At 38.5% G+C, this 25,607-nt stretch overlaps 1 protein-coding gene across 4 annotated transcripts in view; it reads right to left on the bottom strand.

Annotated features, from left to right (window-relative positions):
- SMOC2 (SPARC related modular calcium binding 2) overlaps positions 1–25,607 on the bottom strand; it is a 204,177-nt gene that overhangs the window by 120,843 nt on the left and 57,727 nt on the right. For all 4 annotated transcript variants that reach the window (XM_037817689.1, XM_037817688.1, XM_037817687.1 and 1 more), the window contains exons 2-4: positions 23,053–23,224; positions 11,855–11,961; positions 10,515–10,614 (exon numbers count right to left, since the gene is read on the bottom strand). In XM_037817689.1, the coding sequence (XP_037673617.1) occupies positions 10,515–10,614; positions 11,855–11,961; positions 23,053–23,224 (379 nt within the window). The remainder of the gene's footprint in view (positions 1–10,514; positions 10,615–11,854; positions 11,962–23,052; positions 23,225–25,607) is intronic.

Raw genomic sequence — 25,607 nt, forward strand, 5'->3', positions numbered from 1 at the left:
CTGGGCTCTCTGCTTGCAGAGGTCATGTGTACTGCACTGACATAATGTCCTCCCATCCCTTCCAGGGTCTTACCTCCGTGGTAGAAATAATGGGATTTGTCTAGGAGTGATCTGTTTCTGTCTGCCCTCTTGCTCTCCAATTCAGGACTTGTGTGGTGTGTAGGAGGAGGACAGATCTTGGGCAGAAGGACAAACTTCTCCGAGCTCTGTGACCTTGGGCAGTGCCTGAACCTCTTTACAGTTCTGCTTCTTTATCCATAAAATGGAAAGTGTGATAATAAATGGATCGAATGAAGCTAGCAGAAAGACCAACACATAAGAGGCACACAAGTAAATGTTCATTTAGAACACTTTAGAACACTCAGATATGCTATATATATCTATAGCATATATGTGCATGCTATAGAGACCATACATAGCCTCTCTCTCTTCACATATGTATATATTTATACGAAGAGGATGCTGTAGATCCTGCTCTCAAAAAGCAAGGCTATCTTCAACTGGGGCAAGCAGAAGCAAAAGTGTGGCTGTCACTGGCAGGACACCAAGAGTTTGCATCATCTAAGCCTCGAAGCCTCTCTCACTGTCCCACTCGGGCACACGAAATCCCTACTCTCTGATCACTTTTCGTTCATTCAGTCGTTCAACAAATACTTATTGTGTGCCTTTTGACAAGCAACACAATAGATAGCGCACTAAAACATTTTAGTCTGGTTTGGAGATATAGACATTAGGCAGTAATTATTCAAATAATTTTATGTTAGAATTGTGTATGTAGAGCTCACTCTGTGTCAATCACTGTTCTTAAGTGCCTCTCAGGCATTAAATAATTTTCTACTGACAACAGCTCTAAGAAGTAGGCTCTTCTACTGTGCTCATTATACACACAAGGAAACTGAGATGCAGAGAAGTAAGTAATCGTCCAAGGCTACTCAACTTGGAGGTGGCAGTGCTAATATCCCAGGCTATGTTTTAGACCTTATTATGTAGCATAAGTAGTATTATAATGTAGTAGTATATTATGTAGTATTATAATGTAGTCTGCACAGTAAGAGAGGATGTCTCTGAGGAAGCAAAAAGTAAGCGAAGATCCAATGGGTAAACAGTTGTCAAGCAGACAAGAAGGGGAGAGTGTTACTGAAAGAGCAAAGGAACGTGCAAAGGCCCGGAGAGAGACCGAGCATGGCATATCCAAAGAATATGGAGAACAGATGGGGCCCTCCTCCCATGCTCCAGAAGCACCTTCTGCAAACTTCTAGCCTATCTCATTACATTCATGTTGACCATTTACATTTGCAGGGTCTGCTTAGTCTTCTCTGCCTCTGTAGAGTCTACTGAGGAGCCCAGCACGGAAAGCCCTGAGTCATGTGAACTGAGGTCAATAAAATTTTAGTTAATTACAGATGCCACCGTTTGTTTTTCAGACACACTTGCCCATTCCCGGTTGAGAACAGGCCCGTGGGATGGGATGTTAATCCGATGGAGAAGAGAAAGTGGGAAAATGACTGGGCACGAAGTGATATGGTGGGGAAGGAAGGGTGGGGCACTGAGGACCCCGGGGTAGAAGACGATAGCGGAGTTGGTTTATGAAAACCAACCAATCCTATGTCACTGTCCTCTCAAAGGCCAACCCTAAAAGGAGAGCCTCAAGATAATCCTATCGGTGAAACCATAAAGTACAATGAGAGCGACTTGGCCTTCAATTATTTATAAATCAAGGTGGCATTACGACCACCAGCTTACCTCCCAAGGTTGTCAGAAGAAGCAACTCAATTAACATCTATGGCTTAGAAATGGAACAGTCTATAATATGGACAATACATAGACCATTTCACCTGTTGGCAAAACGCTAACAGCACAGCTTCTTATGAGTCGGTGCTGTCCCAGCTTCTCTCCATCTGTAGATCCCAAGCAAGTAATTACAGTGTAATTTTTACTACTGCACCCAAAAGACGAGTGTCTGTATCCACCAAATCTGCACAGTCCTTATCAAGACAAGACAGGAGATTGAATCCTGGTAATCGGCTGATCTGGATTCACTATTAATTCCATTTCCAATGGAATGGACATGATGATGGTTTCCAGGTGTTATCAAATTGTATGGCGTCAGCTATTAATGCATTACTTATTTTCACGGGTTTTCCTCTTCCTATAGAAGAAAAGCCACTCGCTTCTTATCCCACCAGCTCAAAATGCAAAAGGGAAGTCACATACACAGCATTCCACTGCACTTCCCTCATACATGGGGTGGGGACATGATCAGTGTCCAGTGGCCAAGCAGCCTGATGGCAGCTGCAGGTTGACATGCTATACTTCCGTAGACTCAGCTAGGAAGCAGACTGTGAGCCCAAATAGATTTAGACTGTTTATTAGTCAGACAGGGAAAGCAAGATAAGCTGGTGTAAGCTCACTGCATGCCTGATATCCTAGGACCATGCTGAACCAAACTGGAGCTGTCAGATGACAGACGGAACCAGCAGTGGGTCAGTCTGTCATTGAGGAGTCAACTCTATACAGCCGAGGCGTTTTATAACCTGCAACTGTACCCAAAGGAGGGCAAGGTGGAAAATCCCATGCCTCGCTGGGGAGGGAGATGGCAAACCATCTCATGGCACGCTTACACAAAATAGAAGGGGAATTAGGCAGGGTTCTCCAGGGAAACAGAACCAATAGGAGATTTTATAAATATACATACATATATGTATATATGTGTGTGTAAATATTATGAGACTTATTAAAGGAATTGGCTCATGTGACTGTGGGGATGGTAAGTCCAAATTCTGTAGGGCAGACCACAAGCTATGGACTCCAATGAAGTTTTTTGATGAATTCCCTGGGAGACACTGGCTGGCTGAAGTAGAGATGGAAACTCTCCCTTCTGATTGCTGAAATCATTACTTCTCCTTTTAATGCCTTCAGCTGATTGGAAGAGACTTCCCTCATTGCTGAAGGCAATCTCCTCAATTGGTTGCAATCAGCCACAGATGCAATCAACTGGCTGATGACTTAAGTTCCTGAAATACCCTCACAGTAACCACCAGGTCAGTGCTTGCTTGACCAGACACCTGGACACCATCACCTGGCCAAGTTGACAGTGAACTTCACCATCACAGAGCATCCTGCAGGACAGGCAGGTGGATGAGCAATGGACTCCACATGAGACTGCCTACCTTGCGGTGTTCTGGAAGGATCTCAGGCATTCTGCTGAGGCTCGGGGCAGGCGACAGTTGAGCTTGGCCTCCAAGGCCTGTACGGAGACACGCAAGATTGCCAGGGCTCCCTACAATTCCACCCCCGACTTCTGACACAACCATATGACTTTCTGTAGTTGAAACATATGCCATTCCATCAGATTCTACAGATCTCTGATTGGGGCTTGAATCAAATTCTTTTCATTTTTCTTAGGCAACATGGAACTAAGAACTGGAGGGACTGTAACAAGGTCTCCTGTTAGGATGCTCTCCCCATCTGGAGCCAAATCAGCTAAATAAGCCCGTAATCCAAGGGCAGCTAGAGGGATTGGTGATCACACATAACCTGCCTAGTGCTAAAAAGAATGCACTGTGGCGGGCAAGTGTAGACCTGCCCGTGTGTTACTGGGCAGCAGGGAGCCCGTGGCCTCAAATCACCAGTTCTCATAGTGTGGTTCCTTGGTTCAGAAGCATCTACTTTACCTGGAAATTTGTCAAAAAGGTGAATTCTCAGGGCCCACCAACCAAATCAGAAATTCTGGGTGTGGGCTTGGCAATCTGTGGTGTGCCTGGCCCTGTAGCTGACTGAGGCCCACAAAAACTCAAAAACCAACAGCTCTAAACAAAATGGCTTGGCCGCCATGCTTTTTGAAGTTATTATTTAGTACTAGTTATTATTCACATATTATTAATATCCTTGTTAATTTGTCTGTCCAGTTGTCACTGGCTCCCTCTTGCTACACAGACGCTAGCACAACCTCAGTTCCCCTCTTTTTCTTCTTTTACATTTCTGTGTATAGAGAAACCAAACAAAATCAATTTATTTTTCACTCAATCAACTTTTGTTATACTTTTGAATTTGGAGTACACAGCTCAGTTCCTCCCCGCAATGAGGCAAGTGAATGGACTTTGTGGCATTCAGTTTTTACTTTTTATAGGTCTTTTTTCCTATTTAGTGAATCTTGGCCATGAATAGTTGAAATTACTGGTTAGGGAAGGGTCAGACAAAAATAATTTTCTGAATTTACTAATAGCTGATTCCAGCACTCTGAACATTTCAATTCTGAGAATTTCTTTCTCTAAAAAAAAGAAGAAATTATACAAATCACAAATTTTTCTTTAAAAAAATTTGAGAGATTATTTCTGGATTCACCTTCCATTAGTGTCCACATTAATATTTTTATTTCATGCGCTTTCTTTTTTTTATTTTATTGTGTATGTTCTACATACTTCAGTGGCAGGAGAGAAAAATGAGTACAGGTATATCATTCTTGAAAAAGGATCATACAACTGTTTAATCAATTCATAAATCTTCCCAATATTTGGCTATTGTGGTTACACATGAGAGAAAAAAAAGTGTGCTTCAAAAATGTACTATTTGTCCAAGGCGGTAAAGAAGGAAAATACATATATACTTGTTTTAATGTGCATAGAATATATCTGGAAGAATACACAAGAAAACCATTTCTTTGAATGGAGCTATGTAAACTAGAACCATTTACTTCTTGCTTGCTAATAGAAAGTTTTATTATATATTAGAAAATAGCAGAGAAAAGTCATGTGTTGACTAGGTGTGGTGAAGAAAAGATGAGGACAGTACTTTAAATTAATGAAAGTTTTAATTACAAATTAGTCACCAAGTTAAATGTACAATAAAGTACAATAATAGAGAAGATGACAATAAAAATGCAAGTGTTAGACCCTTGAAAATCCTTACATAAAAGGGAGGAAAAATAACCACACCAAAATATTGTCTATCAGAGAGTTGAATACACCAAAAATAAGTCCAAATTTAAAAAGAAAACTACATCCAAATTAAAGAGAGAGAGAGAGAGAAAGAGAGAGGAACAGACAGCAAAGTGGCTGCAGAGGTGGCTCTCAGCTGAGATGTACAAACACCATCCATTTCTGCAATGAGCCAAGGCCATTCTTAGTCAGAATAGAAAGAAAATCTGATCCTTGGCTCTTGCAGGTGAGAACGTGATCAGTCAAAGATCCTTTCCCTGATTCTCCAACAGGCTGTGAAGTCTCTCATTTAACATCATAACCACAACCTGTATCCTTTTCCTTGAACATTTTATTTAATTTTTTAAACATTTTCAGTATCAATCAAACACAAGTTTCCACAATCTGGAACTTCCATTGGAAATTTTGCATGCTCAGTGTGGGCTAGTATCAAATTACTATTTTACCTCATTATGGGTGTAAAATGAATTTTCTCCAAACAGAAAAAACTGTCATATAGTATATAACTTGTATTTTCTCTTAAAAATCACTTGTTTTTTTAACAAAGATAAAATTCAGATTTACATATTTACTGAAGTCTATAATTGAAACTTGGTAGACAAAAGTATTATTTATCGGTGGTTTTCATAAGCCCAGAAAAGTGGGCTACACTTTCAATGCATTTTCTAGTAATTGGTAAGGTTGTTTGTTTTTACACTTCCTTTCCAACATGAATGGAAATATTTTATTTTATTACTATTACTTCTCAAGAAGAGAACTCTTAAGCCTAAAGAAAAAGCAATTGCAGAGGGAGATGGGGTGGCTTTGTTCTGTAGCCTTTCCAACTCAAGCAAAGCAACTTCAAATTTGAATTTTAATAACTTTTATAGAGAAATATTTGAGAGAAATTAGAAGCCAACCACAGCTGTCTTGTTGATGTCAATATTGGGGAATTCAATTGTTCTGAATATTTCTTTCAAGTTCCTTGCCACTTAGGGTCCTTAACTTGATGTCAGGGAAAATTAAAAAAAAAAAAAAAAAAAAAGTTAGGTACTCTTCATAAAGTAAAATTTGTAAAATTTTTCAGAAATCGTTTAGGATACTCATACAAACATGACTTTCCACCACTTCAGGGTAGAGGCCAAACTTTAAGCACTTTAGGAAGATGCATGCAAGGATCAATTATTCAATTATTATTATTAAATTATCATTCAATTATTGTGAATAATATATCAAAATATTATTCAATTCAACCCGAGACATTTTTGTCATTTATGGCTGAGATTCTCAAGACCCAATTTTAGAAGTCTCTGAGCTAAGCAAGTGGAGTGCATTAGAGCAGAGATTCACATTCAGACAAGAATGGGTAAATTCCTCAAAAAGATCACAAACCCACTCATTCCTGGCATAGGGAATGAAAAGTCTTCAATAATTAAAATCAAACTATAGCTAGTGTTTGATGTTCTAAAAACTTGTTAGGAAACAAACAGGGACAAATACAGAGCTTTTTTTTTTTTACCCCATGAGAAGGGACTATTGAAGACTGGACATGGCTATGTCAGGGTGCATAAGATGATTTCCTCTGCTTCACCACAAACCTTCAGCCTGCAACTATGCTGGACTGTGCCCTGCCCTTGGTTTTAAAAAGTGTGGGAGATGGATCTCAAGCTCAGCATCAGTTGCCGTGGCTTTGTGATATATTTCTACTCCTCTCTTCCGTAAATCGAAATCTTAGCTTACCTCAAAAACAACTAAATCCGAGCTACATGTTAAGATTCTTTGGATATTGTAATATTAAAAATTCTTGCATGTAAGTTCAGTTTACAATATCTTAAACCCCTTTGTACTCATGCCAGGAATAAGCTCTTGGCTAGAGGACACAGTTACAAGGAGAGACAAGATTAAAATCCTGAAGCTATTTCCAAAGAATAGAGTATAGGCTGGCTGTAAAAATCCTCCCCTGGAAAAAAGTCCTTCCCTTTTAAGCCCTACACCAGCCCCCAGCAATGTTATTCTTCAAATCTTATAAAAAGGAAATCCCCTACAGAATACACATAAATCAACTGTGTATAGCTGGAGAAATGTTGAGCCTGACTCACCCTAAGCAGCCAAAAGGACATAAAGGAAATGTTTAGTGGGCTCCCTGTCGTTTATTATATCTTCCTCGAGCATTTCTGGAGCAAGACAAGACTCCTTGAGCAAAAAGTCATCTACAGACCCAGCAGGTCTAAATCAACAGGGCCCTGATGGAGAGAATAAATCTCCAAGTGATGAGCAAGAAATGCCCATTTTTAGGCAGGGCAAGGCAGAGAAGGATATTTGGATAGAGCCTAAAGAGCAGTGTTTTGTTCCTAAATAACTCTAAAGGAAATATGCCACTCACCATTGATATATATCCCTCTTATCCCCAAAGTACTCTTCAAAAGCTTTCTATCCACCCTTGTTCATCTTTTCATATGTTTCACATACAAGCAAACATAATAAGAAGGAAAACAAGGACCAGAGTCTATTATTCTTAAGAATAAATCAGAATTTGGGGAACACAAAAATTAATGTTTGCTGTAAGTGGTGTTCTCAAAATTCATATTCATGCCCTGTTCATTCCCACTCTCCCTTCCAACTAAGGGACCCATCCTTTCCTTCTCCCCCCTTCTACCACTTCCTAAACATCTCATCTCTTTCCCTCTGTCAAAGTCCTCAGGAAAAGAGGTCAAATAACCACACAACCTTAAAGCGAGTTTAATTTGCATTTTCCTGATACTAATGAGCCTAGGCATCTTCTCATATCTTTATTCATTTATGGAATAATCGGCAAAATGAATTCCTCATTTACAAAACGCTGCCTGTTCAAGACTTTTGCCCATTTTCCACTAGGTCGCCTCATCTTACTTTTCTTATTGATTGACAGGAATTTGGGTATTTTGCATTTATGGTTAAAAATATATCACTGGGAAATAAAACAATTCAATCCCTTTTGAAGGTCATTCTGGGACAAGTGAGAAGGTGAAAAGATTTGGGTACAGGGCACTTTTCCATTCGGCTGAAATCATACTAATAATATCTATTCCACACTCCAACTTTTCATCTTATGGCCTGCCTCAATGTGTTTCCATGGACTTGTAATACACATTCACACATGCACATTCTAAGTGACAATTACTGTCTACTAATTTTTAATCTTCTGCTTTTAAAATATTTGTAGCATGTACTTAGTTGGTAGGCCTGGAATAAAGCATTTATCTTTTGGCAAAAAGTAACTGTTAAATATGGAAATTTAATGCATGCAGAATCTTTCCCCAATTTTAATAAACAATGAAAATCACTACCATCATTGAAAGTAGTGGATAATGCACATTCGTTGTAGTATGTATCATGGGGAAGCACTTACTGATGAAGTACCTAGAAACTGAATCCCCTGGGTATTTGCAGATGAAAACTTTGGCCAACTGTGAAACTTATTATTCACAATATCAAGTAAATTGATAACCCTGTCGTCCAGCTATTCTGCATTCTTTTTCCAGGCTGTGTCAATATCCGGGAAGAAATGAATTAATTAATTTACATTACGCAGAAGCTTACCAAAATCTCTGTGTGTGTGTCTGTACTCAATTCTCCCCTCACTCTCCCTTACATTTCAAAATATTCCCAACAATTTACCACAACCATATAAAGTTTTCACAAGGGCTCCTAACACAGGCACCTGCTCTCTCACGCACAGAGCTTTTCAAATAAAAGCATGGAATGCAGCTGGGTTTTTAAAAAAGTTTTCCATAACTCTCTGGGAGTTATGGAATATATCAGTTCTGCCAATCAGTGTAAAATGACACTTCCAAGCCAACTTTGAGGTTACAGCCACGTAAACATATTGTTAAAGTATAAAGTAATGTGCACCCTTACAGAAGACAATGGCTTAGAGGAGAACCTGCTCATTTACTTTTTAACTTTTAATCTAAAACATTTGGTACTCGGTAGCAATATCCACACAATAAATACCAGGTTTTTGTGCAAAAGGAAACAATACCCTTTCTTCTGTAATCCATTCCTTTGGCCAAAAGAACAACATAGTCAGTGAAAAAATGGAGCATTTCTATGCAAAAAAAAAAAAAAAAAGTTACTGATACTTTGTTGGAAAAAAGTAAGAAGAGTGAACAGCACAGGGATTCGATTTCAAAAATGAAGTTTCTTTGGCGATTGAAAGAATTCAACCAATTTTACACATGGTTTTCTAAGAAAGTTCTTTCAGACACTACTTACCATTTCAAACAGTATCACTAAAATCACAGAGACTCAAATATCTCCTCTGTTTCCTCCTTTTGTAAAATAAGACTAAATCTAAAGGCTGCTAAGTAGACGAAATAGAAAAAAATACATGAAAGTATCCTTTCAATTGAGGGACACACACAATAGCCAACTAAAGCTATGTTAATTAGCTTTCTTCCATTTCTTCCATGAGTTGAAAATTATTATCATTAGTTGCAATGTTAGCTTGCTCAAAATATTTTTTCAGCAATATTTAGGCCACGGTTGACATAGCTTTTGAGTGCTGACCAGTCATCTCAAATATTAAGTTTTATATTATTAATTATTAATTGCATCATGCTTATAGAAGCCATCAGGAGTTGTGCGTTTTTATCCTGCGAGTTTTAACCTTGGTTGAAATGTTCATTAAATATCTGAATAATAACAGAATTTCTAAATATAAAATGCCTAGAAAAAAGAAAATAAGGTTAAAAGTATATTCCAAAGGCAAAAGGTTTTCATCTATATGGGAAAATTCAGGAAAAGAGCTCTGTATTTCATTATTGTTACATAATGATATGTTTTGCCAATTTTAGTATGTGCAATATAGGAATTACAATGGCTAGAGCATAACACTTTATAAAGATGGTCTGATAAGTCTCCCCAACAAGGTAATCAAAAATTGAGCTGCAGACCATATTCATATAAAAGTGACCTGAATTATTTATCGCATTTTTTGTAAAATATTAATGGGAAACAGACCATTTTATAGATGATTCTCCCATCGACATGACTAGTTTAGTACATCAAACCCTCATTATGAGTAATAAAGTCAAACAAATAAAACATCTGAAAATTGAGCTCTGAAGAATGATCCATGTTTTCTTTGCAAATTATATGCACAAAAACCAGATTTTTTCATATTTTTTTTGCCAAAGAAAACACTTGGTCATTTCCACTGGTGAATACCGTCCTAGTGATTATTTTAAAAATTTGAGAATCCCAAATCACCATAAGATATCACATTGCTGATCCAGGGGTGGTATCTTCATTTGGTAAGCTGTTCCCTGGCTATATTAAAGAAGAAGGAGGAGAAGAAAGAGGAGGAGGAGAAGGAGGAGAAAGAGAAGGAAGAAAGGAGGAGAAGAAGAGAGGAAAAAGAAAGAAAGAAAAAAACACTCTTCTAATATTTTAGGTCTTGTCCAATGATCAAAACCCATTTCCACAATCCCTCAAAATTCCACCTAAACTGAATTTCCTTTTCAATTATGAGAAATCAAGCATAAGTTAGTCAGATTAAAAAAAAAGCAAACTAATTTCAGCAGCAAGGATCCACTGCGCAGGTTGCTTTCCACCCACCTGGGCACCTGGGCGTCTTGTGGGCCACCGCCGTGCCGCTGACGGGCCTTCCGTTGGGAGTGACGCACCAGCAGTATCCCGTGTAACTGTGGCACTGCACCTGTAGAGAAATGACACAACAGGGCACAGACATCTCCAGGGCGTTCAACGTGGGCAGTGCCTCGCCATTTATGAGAGAGATTCTGCTTTCTATGGTATCATTTTAGCAAAGGTCTTAAACTCCTGAGTATGTCCTAACTGTTGCATTTGAATACTCAGTGAAAGAACGTGATCATTGCAACCACAAAATTACAGCCATAAAAAGGGGCCAGAGGCACTTGTATCAAACGCTTAGTTGTATGCAGGATGCATTACTATTATAGGATCTAAAACTCATCCTCATTTTACAAATGAGGAAACTGAAGCCCATGGAAATTAAAAGACATGTCCAGTCCTCTCTGTAGGTCAGTGGCAGAGATGGAGAAAGAAGACAGGTGTCCCAGCTGCTCTCCAGAGCACACGAGAGGGTCTTTCCATCACTTTCTGGCTGTCCACAGCATCATCCTGCCGCTGGCACCCCCTCCACCAACTCCCAACTCACCAGAGCTAGGCACTTTCTTTTGCTCCAATATCTTGTCATTTAGCTCCCTCAGTCTCTCAAAGGTCAAATGTGTGTCATAAAAATATGGAGGATTTGCATTATTATCATCAGATGAATAGTAGGCATTTCAGATAACAGATCTTGTTTTGTTTTTTTCCTACCCCAAACTATATCAGTTAGTGTTGTATTTTAGGAATGCATTTCCTAAATAAGGAATGACAGTATTCATAAATTTAAACTGTCACACTCCAGATAGAAAACTTGGGTTATTTTCTCACATTGCCTTTGCTAATAGGGAATCATAAGCAAGACATTGAACTGATCTTGGCTTCAGCTTCCTCATCTACAAACTCTTCAGGTTGGACTAGATAATCACAGAGCTCACTCCTGGAGCTAAAGCTACATAACTCTTAGCGTGGGCTCCATTTTCATCAAAATTAAATTCCAAACAATGAACCAGCTTAGCATGGTCTGATGAGCCTCGCTGAGGCAGCTGTCTCATGTTAAACTCATATAACCATGAAGGTGAGTTTCAATGGCAATGTTATAAATATCTGCCCCAACTAAAGAATAAATAAATTCCCCTATTCATGTATTTATGACAATGAGGCTCATCACTAATAAAATTCTAAGATATAAAAGCATCCTCCCCTCACAGAATAACACTTATGTCTCATGTCCTTTATCTCTACCATCTCCTCTTTAATATTGTCCTCCCCTAATCGCCCAGATGCAGAGCTTCTCAAGGAGAGTTTGTAACCTGGCTGTAGGTGCCGTCATCGTTACATTCTGGGATGAAAACCTGCTGAAACTCCTTCCGGGCTTGCTCCTGGGTGTACTTCCTTTCTGCCACACATCTAGACACATCTACAGGAAAGAGCAGAGTAGAAGCAGCCATCAGGCAACGCAAGGATAACAGAGCAGACCTGAAAAGTTCATGATGCAGACAGTGGAGTTGTAGACACGTGTCGAGAATGCTGAGCCTGGGAGGGGCCTCTCGGGCAAGGTGGTTCTCTTTGGCTCAGCCAAGTGGTCCTCTGAGCAGTAGAGCAGACGCTTTCATATCATGCAATTGCATTTTTATCCTGACAAACAGCTTGTAAGCTAAAAAAGAGCAAGTATCATTCTCTACATTTAATGAACAAGGAAACTGAGGCTCAGAAATTGTTACATGGGGCACTCCTGGTGAAATAAAACAGTGTGAGCAATAGTCTAGCTACAGACAAGCTCTTTTCAGATCCAAGGGCATCCAACTGAGGGCACCAAGATCAAGCTCAGATGTAAAGTGGGAGGTAGGTCTAGAAGCTGCAATTAGGTCAGATCAAACAGGGAAGCAAGAAAGAGGGGAGGCGGCATTGGAACAGCTCAGAGCACAGTGGGGTTCTTTGTCACCTCTAGCACAGGCCCAGCGGGACCTGCTCACCTGTGTGATGAAATCATAACTCATCTCTGTTCTCTGCATCTTACTTTTATCAGATTCAAAAGTTGAATCCTATTAGTCCCCTGACTCTTCCAACTTCAAGCGAAAAATCTGACAATATCATATTATACAAAGGGGTCAACTATCCTTAGCCCTTCTCTCACTCTGCCCTCAATTTTCATGGATTCATGTTAAAATTACTAAAAATGTATAATTGGATATAATGCACTATGCTTCTACTGCTTAGGAAGATACCCTCTGCAACTCAATAAACTAGTAAAAATTGAAAAGTCTAAAAACATACAAGCATATCTAACGTTGCTCTGTTGCATGTGCAAAAACAGAACTCGACTGAGGGATCTGGGAACTAGAAAATATGTGACCTATGGTGCTGGTTTCGGATTTCCAGTAAAATGAGTTAAAGGTGCGAGCCTAACAGTAACAAGGGCTGATCTTGTAGAGAACCAGAGCCAATAAAACATGTTCTAAGGAATGAAACATTCCACCATTTGAAAAAAGGTTTTTATACCGTTTGCTCCGATGGGTTTTGGGCCCTAGGAGCACCACCGCAAGTAGATGTTTTACTTCTCTGGACAATCATAATATGTAGCTCATTTGAAATTTTAAAACATGGAAAGAATGGGTTTTCCAATGTTCCTTAAGTGTTTCCAGACTTAAATAACAAGTGAATAGATCCTGAGAAGAGCTAAAAGTCTCGCTTGACTGCAAGAGATTGTTCTTCAGTGTTGTCCACTCTCCAAGGTCTTTGGATGGTGCCTTTTTGATCGCCTTGTAGTTTAAAAGCTGCTGGCTAAGTCACCATGCCATCTGGGCAATGGACTCAAGAACTCGGGATCCGTTCACAATCTGTCTGATCATAGCAGGGTGCTGAACACGGGGTCTGCCACTACCAACCCTTCAAGACCTCTGCAAGACTTATCTTGTGCTTTTACAGAACCACTATAGTAACAGGCAGCATTATGCAGCACGGCCTTGTGCATTTAAGGAAAAAAGCTCTTTCATCCAGTCTGCAGGGCCTGAAGTCTGATTCTAAAGTTTGGCCTGGTCATCCAGCACTTAGCAACATGTGGTTTTAATGTAGTCTGTGTTTTAACTGAGGATAAATCACTGCTTTGGTGGACTTCTGTCCTCATTTTTTTTAGTATAACCTGCGGTTTGACTGTCTAAAAGGAAAAGTGATATGAGTTCCAGCTTGCAAGGTCTCTACTAGGGTACAGATGGAGCTATAAATTATTTCTAATATTTGAATTATCATGGAACATGCCAAAAAATCATACGTTTTCCAAACAACTTGCCGGCTTCATTCCCAGTTTGTACTTCTTCTTTTAAAGCCTTCACATTTGCAACTGATCAAATAGTCCTCAAGCCTGCAGCGCTCAAGTTTAATGGAATATTAAATTCCAAGTCTACGTCTGGCATTCTGCAGATTATTTAGTTGTAGGAAACAATTAAGACTTAGTAGCATAAAATTACAGGGACTGTGTAAATCATATCTCAAAAATAAGTTTGTAGTCACCATATTAAATAAAAGTGCCAAACAGTGAATGGTCTATTATGCCTCATAGGCCCTATTTGTTTTTCATTATTCCAGGCATTTTACGTTAAATCAGGCATAGGGTCCTTACTATTGAGAACAGTTTGAATAGCAGTCGACCAAATCAATTATATTGAAATGGGTGAAACCCTTAAGGAATTTACATGCTCAAAAATATTAAAATCTCCTTCGTGTTTTTAATAGTACTTTAAGCTCTTATACGTTTAATGTGCACTCATCATAGGCTAAATTATATGTGCCTATTTACAGAAATAAAAATATTAACCACACTCCTCAAATTAAATTATTCCCAGCTTTCTAATTTTTCAATTACTTTTGAAAGAATGTAAGTTTACACATTCTCCCCTTGAAGTTTCATTTACAGGTTATACACTCCTTCCTTAATTTTATTTTTACCCTTTATGCTTCCTGTAGCTAAATTAAAATTAAGCAGATCCTTAATTTTTCAATGGAATTGTTGAGACTTTTCTGCAGACTTTAGGTCTAACTGTGTGCATATCAAATCCTCAGAACAGAAGCATCACAATTTTGGTTCATAGTAATTTTTAAACTATGGCTGAAGTTTATCTTTTAGAAAACCCATAATAACAGCAAATTGTAATATTAATATTTTAATTAAATCAAATTATTAATTTAACCTCTTTGTAATCAAAGCATTTAATCACTTTTTTATTAGGCCACAGAAAAAGTGTTGATGCAAATTTGATCATGCATTTTGGAAATACTTTGTACTTACCTAAGAGAGCAGGGACTTAATAAATAGAGAACTCATCATTGTGCTTAGCAAATTGCTGCTAGCAACAGGTTTTTAATTGAAAATTTTTGATGAGCATAAGGTTAACAATAATGAGCTTTGTAAGAAATTTATTTTAACCTGGTTTTTCCAATGGGATAGCAAAACTTCTTTTTCAAGATATTTTAATCATGGGAAATATCAAAATGTAATGCTGTCTATAAACTAGAAGGAAACAACAATGGTTATCTCTAATTATGGTTTTCTTTTTAACAGGAAGCAACTAATTTTCTACTTTGTTAAAACCAATCAAAACAGGATTAAGCAATAATTGGAAGAGACTTTGCTGAACATTTTATACGAAGAATGTTTGAGAGAAGCAGTTAAAGGGAACTGAGAAAACTTGAGCAAAACAAGGTTCACTAAACAATGGTGTTTATAGGCGATCCTGAATTTGATGAGCCCTCAGCCCAGAGAGCTGTCAGAATAGGATATCATAAAAATCTTAAACTAAAAAAAAGAGAGAGAGAGAGAATAGAGTTTTTCTTTTTTAACTCTTCCTGTTCGTTTTCTAAGATGTTTTAGAAACAGTGCATCCAGAGTTCAATGACTTCAAAAAGTTTCTAATTGTGGCAGAAAACTTTCAGAAATATATAATTATTTTAAAGCCCCATTTATATAATATTGAATGAAAGACTAGACTAGATCTTTTTCCGGTCAATGCTCGGTAAATGGTTATGATTATGATTATGGTCATGTAAACTCTCCAAGGTCAAGAAACATTCATTTCTTAATCTCAATGCCCAACCCACAGGGTCTGCCATGAACACAGCTGGCATTAAAAAAATAGTTGAATTAATGAATGGCAGCCAGAGAAAAGAAGCATATTCTTTCTTTGTAGCAGCCATAGAAATGATACCACTGAGTGGCAAGTCATTCATTTTTGATTGGCATCAAATGAAAGCTGGCACTGTGTTTTAGAAGTTGTAATACTTTAACCACTCGTAATTGTGAAAGCCAGATGCTAAGAAATTAAGGAATCCTCCTTGGCATAAATAAAATATTTTTCCCTTACTAATTTAGGTGGATACACTGTAGCTGAAAGAGCCCCTGCACTGCAAGTGACACAACCCACTCAGATGACTGGTACTCGACCGCGTCATCTAAAGCAGCAAGATTGTGTCTCCACAATGATCGACTAGTTCAGTCTATTAAAACTCACCTGGTCATTACTGAAAAGATGTTACTTCAGAGTTAGGTGAGAAAATGAACGAAAGTTTTACTTTAAATCGGTTTCATCATGTTAAAATCATAAAGACAAAATAAAAATTATAAGGAGACAACTTGGGTCACAAAATCGTGTCTGCCAAATCACAAAGGAAAAAAAAAATTAAGACAGCAAACTATAACAAGCATTTATTAAAGAATTCAATCTATTTTTACAATGTTTACTAGGAAACAACCCATCATAGCATCCTCCATGATAATTAATAACTTCGGTTGTAAATAACATTAAAACAGGTCTTAATGCAAAGGCTTGCCAAAACCATTTTTTATGAATTTGGATTATAACTTTCCTGAAGGCAGAAATAACCTTAAAGCTGCATTGCAATTCTTCCTAGCTCTATTGTTTAATCATTGTTTCTAGATCTTTTTGAAAAATCTTTTCTCTTTCATGTAATGTTCCAGAAATATCCCAGTGTGTTTCTGCTCATGGCTTGAACATGAAACCAATGGCAGTAACTCTTGTTATGTCTACTTTAGTCTATAAAGAAGGACATTTCTAAACATCAAACCTATTTAGAACACCATAAAAGAGTTAAGGTAAACATAATCTGGGTAGAATTCCTGCCAGAAACCAGTGCAGATATGATTGAAAAGTCTGGGAAATACACCAGGTGGACTGATTACTTCTGATAGGTTAGCAATGCATCGGAAGAGAAAATCTAACTTAGACAAAACATGCACTAGGAGTGAGGAACACAGCTAGAAGACCTTAAAAGAAAATAAAACTCCTCCCACCCTATAGACTTCTTTCATAGAAACACTTTTTTCACTGAAGAAAATGATGGCAGGTTACCAACTTACTTATACCAACCAACTACACACTGTCTAATACTAGGAGATTTCTTGTGGATTAAAGAAGGTATTTCAGTATATTCCAGACAATTACAAATTGTCCTGTGTTATTCAAAGGCGATATCACTGAAGGCCTGAGGAAAATGGGAGCTGATGGAGTGTTCTAGATTTTTCTATGCCCTCTGTGGATAGGTAAAGGCTTTCCAGATTCAGAAAAATCTTCAAGGAGAAGGAATTCTTTGAGTTCATTTGATCCAACTATCCTATTTTAGAGATGAGAATACAGGGGCAAACTTGTGGAATCACTCTCCCAGGGTGTTAGAGAATTCCAGCATGTAACTCCTGACTTGGTGCTCTTTACATTGATTCCCAAACTTGAGTGTGCATCAGAGCAACCTGGAAAGCTTGCCAAAATGCAGACTCTGAGAGCTCATCCTCAAAGATTCTAATCTGGGGCCCTGGAATGTGCATCTTTAATTCTCCAGGCTTCTGATGTAGATGCTCCAATGCATCCTACTTGGAGAAACACTGAACCAGCCTGTGCCTCCCCTTTGGGTGGAAAGGAGAAAAAATAATTACCCCTGAATAGAACTGGTAAGGTGTTATTAGGTCACATGGTAATTTACTACCATGCTAGATTTCACAGCATCTTGTTTAAATAAAATTGAAATAAAAATATACAGAGCACAATCCGACATGACAACATTGGACTAGATGGGGGAGATTAACACAGAAATCCCATTTGCAAACCTCATTAGTTTCAAGTATGACAAGCACAGCCAATGCAGTCTCCAGGTTACTGCTTCCCACTGAACTTTCAAAAATGCATATGCCCCAGGAGCTTGGGTTCATTTTTTGTTGGATTTTAAAGAATGCAAACCATTCCCAGTTTCATCAAAACACCCATCTTACAGGCTGCCCTTATGTCATTCTTTCAGAAAAGGAATGAACTGCGACTGCATGTCGTTCTCATATCCAGGAAAGTGAGAACTCTGGTTTTCTTCCATTAGACACTTCTGCCATAGATATGCCTCACTTTGGGAAAAGATACCTTGGCAGTATCTCGTTAGCTTGAACATAGCATGTGCAAAGGTGTGATTTCTAGTCCAAAATGCCTCGTTCCTGTAGACTTGCTATTTCTGACCCTGGAAAACTTCTCTGACTCTCAGCAAGTCCACATTCTTCATTACAAGTCATCCATCATCAATAAGAACTAAGTGATTATCTGTGTCTTACAAAAGCCACAGAGAACATCCTGAGATGTAGACAGTACAGAAATTCAGCATGCAGTGCACTCTGTGGTATGATCTTAAAGGAATTGGCTTTCTCAAGGGACTACTGAGATAAAACGCTTTGTCACATGCAAACTGAACTTGGATGAAAGGCATGCTAAATAAATATTAAGATTTGGATAACAATAATTATTATTTGGCCCATACAAAATCCTATGTATCATGCTGGGGGTTCTCCTAGGGAAAGAACAAAGGTTCTAAGACATCATCAGCATAGCAACAATGTTAATAATAAAAACTCATTTATGCATAGCGTGCATATGCGACTCTGACTTTATAATAATAATTGTTTACTTCCTCGATGTCAATTCCTATGTGTGCAGGATACCTGCTGCAATCCACAAGCAACTCGGGTGGTTGTTCTACAATAATGATGGCAATGACAGCTCTGAGGAAGCTGACAACAAAGAACCACGTGAGGAATATTGGACCGTCCTTCATAATTAGGTTCCTTTCAGACAAATTGGTTCATCTAATTCTCTCGATTCTGGAACTCTCCAAGGAAGTTGCTTTTCTCATTTATCCATTGTAATTTTGTTTTCAGAAGTCTCAAAATAGTTCCAAGTTCTCCTGGCATGTGATTTTTTTGTTGTTGTTGTTATTATTGTTGCTTTTTTATTCAATGCCAGAGATTTTGTTGAAAAAACAAGACAGCCCTAGTGGTCTCAGATCAAGAGAAAATATTAATGGGCTTGTTGTGTTCTGAAAACAAAAAATCCACACATTCCTAAGAAAATAGGAGAATAATAGATCAGTGTAAACCACTGGAGTTTTCATCAAGGTTAATTGTTAGATCATGATATGAAATACAGGAAACTGTTAAATCCATTTAATTAAATATGGACTAAAATATTTTAATGGCTGTTTCCAAACTAGTACACCCAAAAGAGAGGGGCCTGAGAATGGTCACTCACCAAATATGTGAACATTCCCCCAAAATATTGACTATGGCACCAGCTTAGCACTTGCCAAAGTGATACTATGATGAACTAGCCAATTTCAACCCCAGGAATAATTTAAAGAAAATTCTAGTGATTAGCTATATTCCTTGAAGCAATGTAAACAGACAGTTTCATTGAGTTCTCCCTCTTTTACTTTCAGAGAAGAAAGTTCTAGACCTGGGTCCTGTGATGGGATTTGCAGTATCTATGCTTTTAGAGAACAGAAACAGCATAATTTGCTCAGTGGAAACCAACACACTCTGTGCCAAAGTCTCATCAGCTGTCAGGGCTTACAGTCACCTCCTACTGTGTGCTGTAAACCGTGTCCACCACGTGTGGCACTAAGTACCCTGTTGGGTATTAAACTCTGGACAACGGGGAGATTAAAGGGGTGAGCGACTGGCAAGATAGGAAGGAGCCAATCTCCTTTCAGGAATTTCTACTCCTGGCTGTGATCCAGAATCCAGGTGAAAGGCTGAATTGAAAGGATGCATGAAAACTCCAATGGCAGACCTGAAACAGCTTCTCAGGGCAATCCCTTGAGCAGAGCAAAATTAAATGTCCTGCAGTCGCATGCTGAAACCAGAGGTACCTCCGAGCCTGCAACTCTGCATCCCAAATCTAAACCATCAGAGGCACCCGGTGGCCAGTTATTTTTAAAACTAGATAATGTATTTTTTAACGATCTCTTTTAAACTAATTTCAGATTAATGTTGGCTATCCTTGGCAGCTACAGTGCTAAAAAAACAAGATGTTGAAGTCTACTGGCATAAGCACATGATTTTTATTTTTATCCTTTTGATTTAAATTAACCTTATTTGGGGGAAGTAGGCTTTATTTTTACCTCTTTCTCCCTTATCACAAATTTGTGGTATAAAATGGGTTCACTGAAGCACATAAGAATCTCAACTAAGGGAACTATCCAGAAAAATGAGGTGACATCCAAACACAAAAAAAACCAACAAGGGATACCAAAAAAGGCATCTGTGTTTAATTCTAATTCACCCTCTTTGTCAAAAAGGAATCCAGCTTTGACCCTGCAGAAGGACATGGCAGAGACCTGAAGTCAAATACTTGGAGAGAGACTCCACAGCCAATAGGGGAAGACCACAGGGTCTGATTTCTACCCAGAAAGATGAACTGAAGTCCTCTAGACTTCATTGAATAAATCCATCAAAGACTCCGCTCATCAAAGGCAATGGCTAAAGTGAAGGCTTGAATCTGATGGCTTCCGATGGCCATCAACAGAATATTTGATTGGGGTTGTCTGAAGGAACGTGGCAAGAGAAAAGAACAGAAAACTCAAACTGTAATGAGTCTATTTACCCTCCACCACGTTCACAGCTCTTCTTTTCGCAAGAAAAGACTTCACAGGTGATTGCTTTTCCGGCATTCTTTTAAGAGTAGGCCATCTGATATTTAAACTTATTTTTAAATTGTTTCTTGTTTCTAACACAGATAACTGAAGTATGTAACCCCAATCAAGGCATAAAATTACATCTAAATTTTTCTCAAATTTATTTGTTCAGACCACCCTAATCAGATGCAGAATGACAGAAGTGTATAATTCCTTCAATGGATACACTTTAAATAATGTCATCTTTCCATAATCCACGATCATGGATCATGGTTTTCTGTGGTGAACCGCAGTTTAAATCATTTTAATCCTCTGGCATTTGTCCAGGGAAACATTGTCCTTTCTACTAAGGTGTTAGAACTCCAAGAGTTGTCTTTGGTTGAAAAAAAGCAGTGTGAAAGTAAGCAATCTGTTCCTATTGGGCATCTTTAAAAATTTGATCTCCATATAAATGAGCTGGCTCATTCTTTGTCAAGTGCAAGGTCCATAAATTTCTCTTTGTGTGTGTGTGTGTGTGTGTGTGTGTGTGTGTGTGTGGAGGGGTGGGTTGAGCTTGAGTGGGTGAGGTGGGAGGAGAACTCTGCAGGACCTGTTTTCATTGGCCCCCACTTGCAGGTACCCCCAGGCCTTAAAGATGAGCCCCTCCTCATTCAGCCCAGGAAAGCTGCCCCTTTGACATCAACCCTCATGGCATATGAAACTGCCTTTGGAACGTCTGAGCATCCTGTCACTCTTAGGTCCCCAGCTATCTATAACAAAAGAAGATTTGATGGTGTAAGAATCTAGAATCCTAGCAAAAAATATGTAAGGTGATTCCCAATCTGTAAGAAAGAAGTCTTATGTAGTTCCTGCATTCTGAGGCTCCCACAGGCCTAGTAACTACAGAATTGAATCTAATGGAGAGGAAGAAACGGAAATGTTTTCTGGTTGAGAATTGAATCTATTCATTGTCATTTGGATTACTCTGCAAGGAGTCATTTCAGTGAAATTCAGGTCATGCCTTCTCAATACCAAGCATCAATTTGCATCCAACTTTTTTCTGTCTACAACTTTCTATGGCTTTCCATTTCCCCTAAGATAGGCACAGACTCCAAAATATATTATTCAAGCCCTGTGTAATCCGTCTTGACCTACTCCTCTCACATTTCCTTACTATTACATCCTCACTGGAGCCTCGGTTTGGGCTTCTGCTCTGATCTGCTCATGAGTCTCTAGACATAAGAGAAGAGAACAACCATCAGCTTGACTAATATTTACAAATAGCATTCTTTTGACCACAAAATGAGAATGAAATGCCTTAAATTCTACAGTATGGATCTTGCCTGTACACTAACACAAAAAATCATTTTCTCAGACAGGTACTCTGATTTGTCAGAAGACCCATCTACTTTATTTGAGCTTATACCCTGGCCTTGCTATAGCCTTTAAATGCTAAGTGTCCTAAAGCATTTTACTTTGAACAAATCACAATGGCAGAAAAAATCCACAATAATGTGTAGTCATCAATTATGCGAAGAGGAGTCAAGAGGTGCCTGATGGATGCTGTGTGGAAACAAATAGGGAAATGCTTTATCACTGAGCAAAAGAACCAGATGATGACTATCGTGTTGTTCCTCTGAGTGCTAAGTCTAAATATCATATTGATAGGAAGAATTTTTTTATATAATGTCAATGTTCCCAGGTCTAAAGAATATGATAAAATTCTATCTTGAGCATCTAAAGAAGAGCTTCAGATCAGTTCAGCTAGTATTATATTGGATTATGAAAGGAAGAGCAAATTTATTCAAAAGCTGGTTAAGTATGCTGACGCAACGCATTCCTAGTAGTTTTGGTGGTGGTAGTGCTACTTTACTTTGTCATGTTGTGTTGTTTTTAGATGATTGTTACAGCTAATAGTGCAAAAAATGGTCTCAAATGAGTTTTCAGTCTGCGTGATCTTTTTTTTCCTAGAAATAAGTTAAAGAAGATAAATCTTTCTGAAAGCCGCTCTATTTGTGTTGGAAACATCAGTGTACTTTGCTAAGAGTCAAACTCTTCATTAACATGAGAAGCATTTCAATATTTGGCTTTATGCTTGCTAATTAAATCTGATGCTTAAATCAGGAAAATGAAGAATTACATCTGTGAAATCAGCACCAAAAAAAAAAAAAAAAAAAAACACACTGATAACTGCCCAGGTGGTATTACATACATCCCATTTCCTAAAAATTTTTGAGAAATGAGAAAGAGTTGAAAGAGCCAGTAAAATAACTTTGAGGAGAATAATCTTAGAAGACCTTGGAAAAAAATCTGTGAAATACTTGTAGAAATTTGTTTCATGATGACATAAGACATTCTAGGAAAAGAGAGCTTTAAATAAGTGTCAAAAAAATACACAACTCTGCTCTTGAAATTCATAGAAATTAGTCTTCTTCCTTAAGTGCTTGGGGAAAAAAAATCACAAACATAAGACTCTTGAATTTTTAAATAATTGAAAGTTAGCAAAGGTGGAAATAAAATACATGGATATACATCTTCACAACTGATGTACCAATCTTTAAATGAATAAATAGCAACTTACCTTTGCAATTTCCTCGGTAAGCGATTTCTAGCTGAGGGTCTTTGCATTTAGCTCGTTGAAATTCACAGCGGGATAAGAAGGTCCTCCCATCAGAAGCACACAGAGGTTTCTGAGGAGAGCCCGCACAGTCCAAGCTACAATCTTTGTCCTTATCTTGGTCAACTCTCAAAAACTTGGGGGCAAAAAAAGAAGTCAGATACATTTAAAGAAATATTCTCTAGAGCAGCTGAAAATAGATATCTACCTAAAGGTCACTTAATGGGCAGAGAATGAAGCAGCAACAAATGACACGCTTCAGTTTTTTATCATGCCAGAAACATCATCTAACTTTTTTTGAAAATGCTAAGCCATGAGCCCATCATCCATTTTTAAAAAACCTGATGATTTAGTAGTTCCCTAAGTTGGCATTGGAGGGCTGGATCTCTTCGTGCAATGCAAGATGGCATATGAAACGTTTATCTCTAGTGCGTTACGTGTATATACTGTTTTACCTTTAATTGGCTGAATAGCAATGCTATTCTTTTAACTGGTAAATGTATTTGCTAACTTACTTCAACATTTAACTTGTTTTACCATCATTTGGGAAGTTACAAGTGTCAGGGACATCTACTGCTTGCAATTGAGATTAAATCTTTCCTATTTTAAATGGCTTCTACACAATTTCATTCATTATACTTGTTTGAACTAGATAATCATTTTCTGCATAAATGTTTGTTGAATACTTAAATGAATCCATGCCATAGATGAAGCTTGCTTATTTCTATGGAAATATACAATAATACACTACACTGCATTCACAGTGTAAACAGGTGGCACATTTAAGACTGTGGAAATAGAGGGGATTCTCAAAAGCAGCTACAAACAAGGGACATGCTATCGAAGGAAACAATTTCGATTGCCCCAATGGCCCTTTCACACATTGCAGTTTCCAGTTTCCTTGACACACAGCTGGAGAGCTGACAGTGTCTCCCAATGAAGTCTCAGATTCTGATGCTTCTATCCCCCACAACTTTTCTCCTGGGATAAGTGATCAAGTGTCCTGTCCACTCACTGACCGTCCCATCTAAACCTGCCTGCCCCAGCTCTCCATCCTGTCTAGTTCAATGTCATGCCAAGCCAAACAAGAAACATGCAGATGAATCTCAAAATAACACTTACGAAAGGTTTCTAGAATTGCAATAAGACTTGGGTCACTGGACTATCTCCTGTCTGCCCTACAAATGCATTTTCTCCAATTTATGGAGAAGTAGAAATTCATTACAAAAGAAATAAAAGAAAAATAAAATAAATAGACTCCAGATTGCACTTATTCTTAGATGATCTATGGTAGTATTTGGACCCTCTCTGTATTGCACGTATTTGCTCAAGTTTGTTTGGCATTGTTCATGCCCAAAATATTCCTGGAGATGGAGAATGCTTGGATCAAAATGGCCCATCCCTTCTTCCAGTCTGAGCTGAAGGGAAAATAGGAATGGGGTTCAGCAAAAGTTCAGGGACCCAGTCACCGTGTTCCCTCATCGGTTACAGAGAAAAAAAGAAATTCTCAAACTTAGGATGCTACCTCCCTTGAAAAGATACCAACACTCTTCCCCCTTGAGACTTTCGGTGCCCTATTGGCTCTGTTAATAAAATAATCAAAAGCTGAAACTGGAATGAAAGGCATGAAGCTGGAGGGGAGGGAATGCCAGTGGGGAAACGCTTGAGCAACCCGCAAGAGGGGCTGGGGTCCTCAAAGCACCCCCAGATCCTGGACTCCTAAAAAGAGAAGGACAACAAGTGGATCGTGGTCTGGAAGGTGGATAATATCTCAGCTTGTTCATCTGCGAGCTGTATGCAACTACTTGGCAGTGGGCATTTTCCAGACTTCATGTCAGTGGAACTTCTGGGACAAAGGTGAGCCTTATTTTTCAAATTTCTCTAATTTCAAGCAGCATGCTCTAATTTTTCCTAAAAGTACATTCACCGACTAAAATAATACATACTTATTTCAGCCAATATGCAAATGAAAATAGACCATTGCCTTTTCTGAGTTGCACAAAAGAGTCAGTGCCTTCACTTAAAAAACGCTCAGAGCAAGCACATAAATAAATACATTCCACTGGATTCTAACACTAAGGAGCTTCATTTTGCATTTTGCCTGAAATGCATTTTAATTTTTCTAGCAATGAATGGTCGTCCAAACCAAGGCATCCTCCAACAAATGTTTGTAGCCTGGGGCAAGAAGCATGAGAGCCTACAGCTCCTAGAAGTAAAGGAACATGCAGGTATTAAATTTGGAAGGACGGTCCCTTAGAAATGACATCCACCCACTGAAATGTGGCTTCAGATCAACAGAATTTTTCACATCGCTTCAATCCACGTATCACAAGCACTTGAGAGTTCTGATAGACTTGTTCTCCTAGCACATAGCTGGCCCTGGGAAGTTTAGCATTGCACAGGGGGAAGGCAAGGAAAAACAATGGGGGATTTCAATTTGAACATATAAAATGCTCAGGACAAGGCACAGAACCCCTGGTCGCACACCAGAGCCTGCCCTATAAATAGCTCTCTTCTGT

This window comes from Choloepus didactylus, chromosome 24, assembly GCF_015220235.1.
Source record: "Choloepus didactylus isolate mChoDid1 chromosome 24, mChoDid1.pri, whole genome shotgun sequence".
In the NCBI taxonomy this organism is placed as follows: Eukaryota; Metazoa; Chordata; class Mammalia; order Pilosa; family Megalonychidae; genus Choloepus; species Choloepus didactylus.